Source organism: Octodon degus, unplaced genomic scaffold (assembly GCF_000260255.1).
Source record: "Octodon degus isolate 3935 unplaced genomic scaffold, OctDeg1.0 scaffold00400, whole genome shotgun sequence".
Classification (NCBI taxonomy): domain Eukaryota; kingdom Metazoa; phylum Chordata; class Mammalia; order Rodentia; family Octodontidae; genus Octodon; species Octodon degus.
Window position 1 is genome coordinate 112,626 of NW_004524976.1, and position 12,649 is coordinate 125,274.

Genomic DNA, 12,649 nt, shown 5'->3' on the forward strand with positions numbered 1-12,649 from the left:
TTTCCCATACAACTCACCAACCCCATTCACTTTGCATCAGACTTCTAGGTTTTAGGAAAGAATAAATAAAATATTTTATGCAATAGTTTTGGAACAAATGTGGGTAACTTTTTATGTTTTTTTTTATTATGTTGCTATTTCTCTTTTTTTGGTACCAGGGATAAAACTCAGGACCTACTGCTTGTTAGGTAGGTACTTAAGCCACTGAGCTATGTCCCCCACTTCTCTATTTTTTTTTGGAACCGGGGATTGAACTCAGACCCTTGCCCTTGCCAGGGAAGCACTTATTCCACTGAGCCATCCCCCTGCCCCTTCTTCTCTATTTTTGATCATCCTCCTGAATGTAAGCACTGAATTCAGCATGACTTTTCATATTTTTATGCTATCCAAGTAAAAAACTTTGCACCTAACAGGAGGCAAGAGTGTGATCTTTTGGAGAAGATAACATGAACCTACCAATTGGGATTTCTCTCATTCAAAATACTGTGTACAAGGACCGCATTTTCCAAAGTCAGTGGAGGTCAGTATTCCTCATTCTTACAAAGAATAACACTGGTCAGTGAAAGGTTGAATATTCACTCTGAATAACATTGTTCACAACAGATATGCATTCAAATTTTGCAATCACTAAGAAGAAACTTTTCTCATCTATTTGAGGAATAAATCAAAGATGAGATAATTGCATATGTGGTTGCTCCAAAAAAGGCACTATATGGCACCCAGCTCAATATCATCATAGCCAGTTTCTTCTTCTCTCAAGGCCACTGGAGACACTGTCTCTTCCATGAAAGACAGGGTAGCTTCTTGGGAGTCTGAAGAGAGTTGCCTGAAACAGTAAAGGAGAGTGCAGGTTTGAGAGATGACAGAAAAACGGTGCATAATATGCCTGCAGAAGGAAAGACTAGTGTATAAATGACTGCTAGATATCTGTGCAGAGACCGGATTTGTCTAAAAGGCAAGAGAGACCTGCCTCATACTGGCCCTTTTTTATGAGGATAAGCATTTGAGACTGGGTTTTGCTATTAAACTCAAGCTGACTTTTAACTCACTATGTAGCCCAGGCAGGCCTTGAACTCACAGTAAGCCTACTGTGTCTGCCTGCCTAGGAATGCAACTACTGGTGTACACCACCAAAGCAGATGTCATACTTCATACTGTCTGTTTTATATAGAACTTTATCTTGATCTAAGTAATGGGAAAGAGGAGTGACAGCAATAGCAAGGCAGGGGATATTGACTTCAGTGTTCTTTTACACACCAGGCTGATATGATTCCTTCAGGAATGGAACAGGAGATGGCCCCTCATGACTCCTTAGTATATCAATAGTAGAACACACTTGATCTCAAAGTATTCATGAAAACAATTGGAGTGCCCCTGCAAATGCTAAAAGAGAACAGTTCAACCTAATCCCATGATATCTTGCTCCTTATGGATGCCTTCTCATGTTGAGCAGAATGCCTGGCCTTATATGTCAACTGAAAAAATGAAGGGAATTTATCTCTTCATCCAAGTGAAGAAATTTTATGATCATCAAATTAAAGTCATTTCATACTGAACATTAATTGTGCCCAACATTAACTTCATAATGTTGTCATATGGCTTTTTAAACACAATACTTAGAGCTCATAGATGTGATTTATCTTACTGCTAAATAAGTTACAATTGCCTCACAGTTTAAAAGGGCACCTATATGTATTGCCATGGGGAATTAATATAGAGCAAAAACACTATGTTTGTGCAACTTATGATATATCAAAATGCCCTCCCACTCCATACAAAATACTTGAGAAACCCAGCCGACAGTTGTGTTGCAGTTTTGGTTGCTTCTGTCTCTTAAAAAAGGCTGGTCACTCCATGCATAGCTGGTCAAAATGATGCATTTTGTAGGAACAATCAGACACCCAAGTACTCCACTTTTTTGCTTATCATCCTATGAAACCTGCCTTCCTGAGCCTGTGGGGACTTATAGTCAAGTAACAATATCTATTTGACATAAAATAAATGTGCCTACACATCCTGCGTGTCATTTCAAAATTTTTGTTTTAAATTGCAGTACAATGTGTCTACATCTAATATGGGGTGTGCATAATACAGAGAATACAATGTCTCTTCTTTAAGAAAGGATATAGGGGGCCGGGGAGATGGCTCAGTGGAATAAGTGCTTCCCTGGCAAGCACAAGGGTCTGAGTTCAATACCCAATTCTGCAGAAAAAAAGAAGAAAGAAAGAAAGAAAGAAAGAAAGAAAGAAAGAAAGAAAGAAAGAAAGAAAGAAAGAGAGAGATAAAGAAAGAAAAATAAAGAAAGAAAAAAGAAGAAAGAAAGAAAGAAAGAAAGAAAGAAAGAAAGAAAGAAAGAAAAAGAAAGAAAGAGAAAGGATATAATAACTACAACATGAGATGAAGTGGAGTAGATACCACTTAGGTATGGAAGGCTATATCAATTCTTAAAGCAAAGGGATAATTATGATCAATGAGTCCAAAATAATCTTGCATATGAAAGTAACTGAATATGAGAAAGAACTGTCCAGCCATCTGTCTGAAAATACCTGGCACCATCTCTTCCTTCTGGAATGAAATTCCTCTCATTCCTCCCAAGGAAAGAAAGAATTTGAGGAAAAAGTATCTCTTCAACATCATCATAACCACTGCCTGTGGGATCAACGTGGTGCCCTGGAGGTTCTGAAAACAAAGATAAGGTGGAAAAGAAATTTATGTGTTGGATGAGGCCTTAAGCCTTACCTAAAGTGCAAATTATAAGTTAGGCAACATTCCAAGTTTGTCCCAAAGTTTCACATCTGATCTAAGTATTATTAGAAATTCTGTAAATCTTCTAAATATTACAATGTATTAAAATCAACAGTAATAACTGAAATGTCCTCTCATACTGGGAAAAAACAAAACTTCATTATCCTATGAATTTTAGGTGCTACTTCCAGGCATATGGCACGTGATTGGGTGGGATCAGTACAAGTCACTGAGTGAGGCACAATGAATAGGGACAGAAAGAATTCTGGCTACCATGTGCTCTCCAAGGCAGTGAGAGACACACTGCTGCAAGGAGATGAAAACTTGGGTGTCTATCACTCAGACACACATACCAACCAGTCAAATCCTGGGAAGTATAACTTATAACACCCACTAGTACTGCGCACCCTTAGCATCCCATGTCCTCAGAACCCTCCTGGTTACGTCCACTCCTAAGAGCTGTCCATCTTTACCATTTGGAGAATATTTAGGGTGGTTATTTCTTTGTCTGGGTTGCTTCATAGAGAAAAATCTCCTGGCAAGTAATAAGGATGAGGACCTTCATTTTGTGTATTTGAAAGATTAGCAAATATTTTACTCTCAGTGCTCAGATAAACCACACAATGATTCATACATCACTAGTTTAGGTGAAAGCCATTATTGTTAGTGTTATTCATGGTGAACTTTGTGAGAGGTTCTCTTTCAAATTTTATTTTTACATTATAGCTTTTTCAATAATAATAGCACATCTTAGGTATGCTTGTGACCAAATATACATATCTTTTGAAATGAGAAGTAATTGCCCTATTTCTTTCCCTGAGTTCTTAGAGTGAGCAGATGGGAAAAAATTGTGGATCGGGAAAAAATGGTGTTTCCCATCATAACCACAGGAGGACATTCTCCTCAAAGACATTTCTCCTCTTAAACTCCATCAGTCAAGAGAGATTACGGATCTGCTACCTGGATGGGCAGATTCATGATCTCCATCCTGCTCATTTTCTTCTGTGTAATAGAGAAGCTTTGACTGTGAGTCATCAGGAACAGTTCCTTGTACAAGAAAACCAAGTCAGGGATGAGATAGCTCAGTGGTCTAAGTGCCTACCTGCCAAGTACAAGGATGTGAGTTCAATCTGCAGTACTGGCCATGCCAGGCCCCAGAACCCTGGGTATACCGTGCTGGCCACTGAAACCAGGCATGGTGGTACATGCCTGTAGTCTCAGTGCTGGGGAGGCTAAACAACAGGATATCTACTAGTCTGAGCTGCATAGCAAGACCTTGTACCAAATAAATAAATAATTAAATAAATATATTTTTTTAATGAAACAGACAGGAAGATTGCGGTATGATAGTTCAGAGAAAATCTTAAAGCATTATACTTACAGATAATGGATTTGAAGTTCCTGACTTAGTAAAAGGCTGACTGTATGCTGTGATTTAGTTTTCAACTATTATTCAGTGCTTTGTGTGTCTACAGCTATGCCCTCAGTTTTGTGCAGTATGAATGTGTTAGAAACTTCAAGCAAGTTTGGTGGAAGGTCCTAGGTCACTGGGGACACACCTTCATGAGGACATGCACCTTTGACCTCTTTTTTTTATTTTTATTTTTTTTTTTTTTTTTTACCTTTGACCTCTTGTTGCCCTGTTTGCTTCATGGAAATCATAAGGTGAAACCCTTGTCCCACTATATGACCCACAGCAATGAGGTCGTGTGGTTGTGTACTAAAATCTGCAAAGTTGTGAGAAAAGATTAAATTTTTGTCCTTATAATTTGATTGCCTCATGCTTCTATTGCAGTAATGGAAAGATAATTAATAGTTAAGGGATGGTATCTAGCGTACTTCCCTATTCACTGTTAGATATAAAAAAAAAAAAACTGAGGCAGAATTCAAGTAACCCTTGCCTGAAGTATTTACATAGAATCAGCCTTGCCTAAGTTACCACATTCCTCACTCTTTCCCCTGCCCTGTCAGAAACTTCACAAATATATATGAGATAAGGAGGGGATAGTACACCCATTTAGGGCAACAAGATACAGATAATTTGCCCATGCTTAGCCATAAATCTTTCTGCTTAAATTCTCACACCTATAGGACAGAGGAACATCACATTCCTGCCCTGACCCTGCACCTATATGACATAAGGTGAATTATAAGAAATTATAATTACAAAGAATTATAATTACAAAGAAATTATAACAGCAGGTAGGGAACAGAGAACTGGGCCTTTTGTGTCTTCCCTGATGGGGTAGGGAGTACATAGGTCACTGGCTAACTAATAAAAAGTTCTGGAATTCCTTTCATTTTGTTCTCCCATGAGCAGTACATTCAATCCCAGCCTTTACATTTGGGGCTTCACCTGGGATCCTGGTAGGCAAGATGCTCTTGCAAAGGACTACCTGACCTCCATGCCCGCTAGACACTTATGGGTGGTTGTTTTCACCACAAGCTGATTTCAGCTAACTCTCTCAAAGTGGCTGAAGAAATGGAATGTTGTAATGTGGAAAGGAATAATAGAACCTACTCCGACCTACGCAAGATTTGATTGGCTTTTGTTCTTCTCTCAAGGCTGTTATTGCTGGGGCCGTCCACATCTGGAAGTTGTGTCAGTCTATCTCAGATGAGTATTCCTGAGATGCCATTGATAAGTTGTTTCTCTCATTGAGAGAGTTTGTTTTCTCATAGATAAATATTCCTGGATCCATTTTCTCGTGGGCTGGAGACCCCGCGGCAGTAACCCCGCATTTGTTTTGACTTGAAATCCAGCGGAGAGTTTAAATTAGTAAATAAAAGAGGTCAGAGAAATAGAAAAGAAAAGGAAACCAAATTCTGTCTCAGAAGTGTTGTCCACTTGTTTGATTGTCTCAATTTTTTATTTGCTGTCCCCAGTGAGCCTGCATCACCAGCTGCACTCATGCCAGGAGATAACCACCAAGTCCGTAGCTTAGACTGGAGCAGTGGTATTGCAGTGGTATTAGTTCTTTTCTTCTTTCCCTTCTTGCCTCTTGTGACAGCCAGCCTGAAGATGCAGAAGGGCACAAGCCTAGCCGTTGCACTTATTGCTGCTGTTTGTTTGTTTGCGGTACCAGGGATTGAACTCAGGACCTTTAGCTTGCCAGGAAAATGCTTATTCTACTGAGCTATCTCCATGTTCCCTTGAGCTTTAAAAATAGACTTTAAAGCATATTTTCTCCTGAATTACCAGCTGGTTTAAGTGATGTCAAAATTAGTGTATAAAAAAATCATTAAATTAGGGAGAGATTATTGGACAGGACACTTGATTGGTAGATAGAAGAATAGCTAAACTTTGTTCATCAAAGGAGATCCCCAATAATCTCCTTAAAGACACTCCCAATAATTTGGTCATTGGCTAAAAGATAAGAATATATATATATATATGTATATATTCATGTCAAGCCAACAAGAACAAAAACTTCATGACATGTATGCTAACTAAAATAGACATTTCAGGGCCAGGGAGATGGCTCAGTGGAATATGTGCTTCCCTGGCAAGCCTCAAGGGCCTGAGTTCAATCCCCGGTTCCAAAAAAAAAAAAAAAGACATCGTTAAATGACATTGATATAATGGGGCCAGGGAATTGGCTCAGTAGGATAAGTGCTTCCCTGGCAAGCTCAAGGGTCTGAGTTCAATCCCTGGTTCTGCCAATACAACAAAAATAAATAAGTTGCATAGATAGATAGATAGATAGATAGATAGATAGATAGATAGATAGATAGATAGATAATCTGTTTCTGTGTGTTGAGTGTTCTGTGTAAAAGTATACCTGCTGTCTGTTAACACTCTACAAAGATTTAACTACTAAAATGTCCATGGTCAACAAGAAATAACAGTTCTCTGGTAACACTTTATATTTTAAGGTGTTAAGTCTGCTCCAACCTAACTGGATCTGATATTCTCTGTTAGATTTGAAAATAGGTTTTTTTGTGTTCTCTTGACAGCTTCCCAGGAATTTTTTACCTTTAATAGGAGGATGCGGTGGGGGTACAAGTGCTAGTGATGTGGATGTGACTTCCCATGGATTTAAAATTCACTTTACTGTTTTGGAAAAGCTTTTTCATAAATCCGGTGCCTTTTGGTAATAACAATCCTAACTTTTCTCTCATGCAGTATATAGATGATCTGTTAGCTAGAGACCCAAGAGTTGGGTAAAGATGGAATAAATAAGCTATTAGGGGTGTTGCAAGATAAGGGGTACCTCATCTCTAAGAGGAATGCTCAGATACGTGTTCAAACTGTGAAATTCCTTGGGTTCACCCTGACATGGGAAACCCATGCCTTCTTGAGCTCCCAGACCCAAGCTATTCAAGGGCAATAGGAGCCCAACACTAGAAAGGAGTTATAAGAGTTCCTGGGAATAGTGGATTTTTGTTGGTTTTGGCTATCAAATTTTGCCTGTATTGCTAAACCCTTGCATGAACCCCTTAAGGGAAGTATTAGCTTCCCACTTGGATTGGAATTCAGAACAGCAAAAGCCTTTGAGGATTAAAGAAGGAACTCTTGAAGGCTCCTGCTCTGGCCCTAACAGACATTAATGATCCCTTTCAACTGTTTGTTCATGAGGAAAAAAAGGAGTTTCAAGGAGAGTCTTAACTCAGACCTTAGGGCCATGGAAGTGCCCTGTGGTCTATCTGTCCAAAGACTAGACTATGGCTGTTGGGTGGTATTCATGTCTGCAGAACTCTGCAGCAGCTACTGTATTAGTAAAGGAGGTTGGCATATTAACTCTGGGACAGATGTTGAGCATGTTCTTGTCCCATGCAGGGGAGACAGTGCTGTGAGGCACTAGTGGCAAGTGGCTTTCTAGTACTAGATTGACCCAGTACCAGGCAGCCCTCCTTGAAGATTCACATCTAACTCTTCAGACTATACAGGCCATTATTCCTGCATCCTTCCTTCCAATGCCTTTGGAACCCTTTGGATCAAGATTGTGTGGAGACCATGAGGCTATTTATTCTGCAATACCTGACCTTTAGGACACACTGCTCCAAGACCCCAATCTTGTCCTGTTTTCAGATAGAAGCAGTATGGTACTACATGGAGTACATATGGCAGGAACAGTGTCCTGTGTCTATGGAAAGGACAGTGTGGTAAGAAACACTGCTCCTGGAGACTTCAGCCCAAAAGGAAAGAGGCCTCATAACTACAGGAGGAAAATAAAACATCAAAAACTCCCATGAGATTTTAACTTGTTACAGGAAGTATAGTAGCCCACTGAAGTTGCAGTGATTCACTGTCCTGGACATCAAAAGGGCTGAGGTAATAAGGCTGTCAACCTGGCAGCAAAGCAAGATGCTGTGAGGGGCTCACTGCCAGAACCACATATCATAGTATCATCACTCCTTCAGCCAGCCAAATATTTTGAGACTGAGTTATTGTGGGCCAATTCAGAAGGAGCATCAGAAAAAAATGGGTGGCAAATCTTGTCAGGAGAAGAGTATTTTTGTCTGAACATATGGGGCATTTTGTGATTTGAGAACTACGTGACAAGACCCACCTGGGCAAGACATCTATGATCAAGCTGCTTTGTTACTCTTTCTCTATCTCCAGACTTTGGACTTTGTGCACCTCAGTGGCCAAAAAATGTGTGACCTGTGCTAACAATAATCCAGTTTCTCACCCACAGTGTAAACCAGGCATCATGTGCCAACAGGAAACCCTCCCTTTTGAATATGTCAAAGTGGATTTTACTGAGGTCAAGTCAATGGTTGGAAACAAAAAGTATTTGTTAGTGCTTATTTGCACCTGCTCAGGATTGGTTGAGGCCCTGCCCACCAGAACTAAGACCTCCATAGAGGTGGTAAAAGTACTGATGAAACTAATCATCCCCATGACAGTAAGCTCAAATAATGGGCCTGCTTTCATGGGTAGAGTAGTCCAGAGCATTTCCATTGTTCTGGGCCTAAAATGGAAACTGCATTCTGCCTACTGAACCCAAAATTTGGGCCAAGTATAGTGGCAAAACTATACCCTGATGACCAACCTGTCCAAACTCTGCCAGGAAACAGGTGCAAGCTGGATGTCTATGTTTCCTATGGCCCTACTGTGGTCACGTTGCACCCTATACTGGGATGGGCTCACTCCCTTTGAAATCCTTTTTGGAAGATTGCCACCTTTGGTGCCAGTATTGGAGGGACTGTGAGAGACTGAGACTTGGAGTATGCAACAGGAACTGCAGGCCTTACAAAGGACTTTGAAGGGACTACAGAAAACTGTATTACAATGTTACCCACTCCCTCTTCATGTCCCTGTATGTACTTTCAAATTGGAGGACCTGGTGGTAATCAAAAGCTGGAGAGAAAGGCCCCAGATGGGAGGGGTTATGTGATGTCATCCTGACTGCATACCTACCTGTGTTAGAGTTGCAGGTCACAAGCCATAGATTAATCACTCACAAGTGAAAAAGTGAGTAGCTGAGGTACTATCAGCCCTGCATTCCCCAAAACCCTGCACACCTTAATTGTCTGAATGATTCAGGCTAGAGAGAGCTCCATTCAAGTCATCACAGTGAACCTCCTGTTTGAGGTGAAGTTAATCTCCTCAGCAGCTATCATGGGATGAACAATGACTGCTGTTGGCTTGGAGACTCCAGGAGAACACTTATGCAGTTACACTCTCGAGTGACCAAGGATTCACTCTGTCAGACTTAGACAGACTGTGCTTGCCTCTTTGCACCTCCTTTGTGCTCAATAGATTGTAGTATTTGTTGTATCAACATGTAAATTATGGAACCCAGAATATTGGACAGAAAGGGCTGACTCAGTAAAATATTCGTTCCCTGCTTGTGAGGTGCAAAATCAGGCAATCAATCCATACTCCTTTGCACATGAAGGCAAAAACTTGGACCTAGATATAGTGGAGCATGGGCTATATGTGTGCTCAAAGGTGAAGGGAGGTAATTGTGCTAAAGAAAGAGAGACATACTGCCCACATTGGTGTTGTGAGACAATCAGGCTCAAAGGAGTTTTCAAAGGAAGCCCTCGTAGGGACCTGAACTCCCTAACCAGTTGGTGGATACAAAGTGATGCAAATATTCAGGTGTACCAGGAAAAATGTTCTGGTTGTCACACCAGGTACTCAGATGAGTTTTGCACACAGGTCAAGACTCAATCCCCCAAAAAAGAGATGGGTAGCCTAGGAGCTAAGACCGGAATCTACCAGTTGCTTAGCAAAATCCACTATTTGCTAAACTTCTCTAGCCTTCAGTCATAGAAGCCTGCTGGATGTGTATATGGTCCAGTCCACCTTCTTATGAGGCTGTAGGCTCTGAAGAGCCTATAACACCCATGCAATAATTGTGTTACTCAAAGGAGGAAGAGACACTGTCTCTGTTGATGGTAGAAACAATGTACAGAAAGGGATTTTGTATCTGTATATACAACTACTTGCTCTTAATTCAAAGAGAAAAAAGATTTGTACTAATAGTGTTTGGACAAGATATCATGTCTGCATCTTGTACTATGAATAAGTGCTATGAAGACAACAACATGCAATGTATTAATTATTTTAACTGTCTTACTAACTGGTTTTGAAACTGTCTCATTGCTATTTGTTTCTCAATAAAATTAATAAAACATATTAAGTAAGAGATAAGCTGCCAACTTCAAAGAGATGTTATGTTTCTTAGAAAGAAAAATATGCCTAAGAGAGAGGAATGTAAGGGATGGCATCTAGCATACTACCTTATTCACTTTTAGAAGTAAAAGAGACTGAGGCACAATTCAATTAATCATTTTCTGAAGTATTTACATAGAGGCAGCATTGCCTAAATAACCCCATTCCTCACTCCTTCCCCTTCCCTGTCAGAAACTTCCTATATGAACATATAGGAGATAAGGAGTAGATAGTAGCCATTTAGGGCAATAAGATACAAACAGTTTGCCCATACTTACCCATAAATCCCTCTGTTTGAACCTTGCACCTATAAGGTATAGGAGCACCACATTCATGCCCTAAACCTACACCTATAGGATATAAGGGGAACTACATTGCTTCCCAGTTGTCATAGCAACAAAGAAATTATAAAAGCAAGTAAGGAACAAATAACTGTGCTTTTTGTGTCTTCCCAGATGGGGTGGGGAGTGCATAGGTTGCCAGCTAGCTAATAAAAAGTTCCATAATTCCTTTTAATTTCGTCTCCCATTGGCAATATATTCAATCTTGGCTGTTACAAGTATAACTTGAATGTTTGACTTAACAGTGGGTCTGTGCTTGTTGAAGATATGCACACTGATGATAAATTCATAAAACAAAAGAGGGTATATAACAAACCTGCATTGTCCAGCAGATCTGTCTTCTCTGCTTTCACAAGGTACTCTATCTCTTGGTACAAGGCCTCATCAACAGCTTCTTCAGTGGTTAAGATGGGAGAAAGCAACATGAATTTATAGGCATATGTCTTACAAGAAATCATTCTGTTTTCCAATAACCCCCCTGGGGAAATCTCTTTGCAATGCCAGCATCCATTCTTTAATTCTGTGCTCTAAAGGGACATAAGTAGGGCTCATGACCCTAACTGTGTTCTAGACAGTTGTACTGACATTTTTCAGTTATACCATCGTATATGATAGCTTACACATTAAATCCAAGTCCAAATACTAAAATCTTTTCAATCTTGAAGTCTATAATTCAGAAGATAGTTTCCCAAAAAACAAGAATACAAGTAGTCATATCTACTTTTTTAAATAGTCATAACAAGTTCAGTGTTTCTCAAAATAACTTCAAGATAAACTTCACCCTTAAACTCCACCTTGATGTTCTGCTCTCCATCTTCCCAGCTGAGTTCCCAAGATAATGAGGATCAGAAAAAGAAGTATTCCCAGTATGATGCAGATAATCTCATATAAGGAGAAGTAACCAGGTACAGAGGATGAACCTGAACTGATGCCTGAGAAGGAAAAATGACTTTATAAAATGTCATAAACTCAGAGAAAAACACTTATTTCAGTCCTCCACAATTCTTCACTACAGTGCATTTGCCTGAAGCCAAATGCACAAGCCCAGATCCCACACTAAACTGTGACCACCATTGTTTTATTCTCAGTCTAAGGGATTTCCTAAGGCAATGCTGTTGAGACATTGGTGCCCTTTGCTGCCTAAACTTAACAAATATAGTTGCTTCTAATACTGGATAACCAAGTCTACAGGAATTTTGCAGGAAGTATGCTAGATTCCGTAGCTCAGGTTTCTGAAAATCTGAACATTTCCTCTATTATATTACACAGGGCAGAAGAACCACTTACGTTTAGGTGTTGAAAGAGTAGTCTTTTTTTCACCTGATGAAAGAAGAAAGAAATTGGGATCAGTGCACTTAACTGATTGGACAGTAACTATGTCACAGGTACTATTGCTGTACATGTTTCTCTCCCAGAAGGGAGGAGTTTACAGTGCAGCCTCTCTGGAGCCAAAGCACTGAGCAGAGGGCAGTCTAGGAAGGGCTTCTGGACATCCACACACACACACACACACACACACACACACACACACACACTTAGCTGCAGTGCCTTCCCATGCCCAATGCCCTAGCACTCACCTGAGCACCTCACACCTGCATCCTCCTCATGCTTGCAGTTACTCTGTCCCCAGGGGGCACTGGAACAGGCCCACAGGGAAGACTCCCTACCCCTGCACGCCACATCATCCAGCCAGATGCTTCCATTTCCAGGGCCAAATGCAGCTTCTCCCAGGGCATCCAGGGCAGGGCCACAGCCCAGCTGCTGACACACCACCTCGGCCTCTGCCAGGCCCCAGGAGTCATCACACACTGTTCCCCAGGAGCCTTTGTACCACACTTCCACTCTCCCTGAGCATTTGCTGTCACCACCCATGAGCCTCAATTTCTCTCTCTCTGCAAAGAACACAAGACCTGCTTTTACTGCTCTGGTGGAG

At 40.6% G+C, this 12,649-nt stretch overlaps 1 protein-coding gene across 1 annotated transcript in view; it reads right to left on the reverse strand.

The window, feature by feature from the left end:
• Positions 1-356: 356 nt before the first annotated feature.
• LOC101588615 (antigen WC1.1-like) overlaps positions 357-12,649 on the reverse strand; it is a 343,741-nt gene continuing 331,448 nt past the window's right edge. Inside the window, exons 10-15 of the mRNA XM_023708573.1 lie at positions 12,294-12,608; positions 12,004-12,036; positions 11,511-11,648; positions 11,033-11,110; positions 2,547-2,679; positions 357-826 (exon numbers count right to left, since the gene is read on the reverse strand). Of these exons, the coding sequence (XP_023564341.1) occupies positions 709-826; positions 2,547-2,679; positions 11,033-11,110; positions 11,511-11,648; positions 12,004-12,036; positions 12,294-12,608 (815 nt within the window). The 3' untranslated portion in view covers positions 357-708. The remainder of the gene's footprint in view (positions 827-2,546; positions 2,680-11,032; positions 11,111-11,510; positions 11,649-12,003; positions 12,037-12,293; positions 12,609-12,649) is intronic.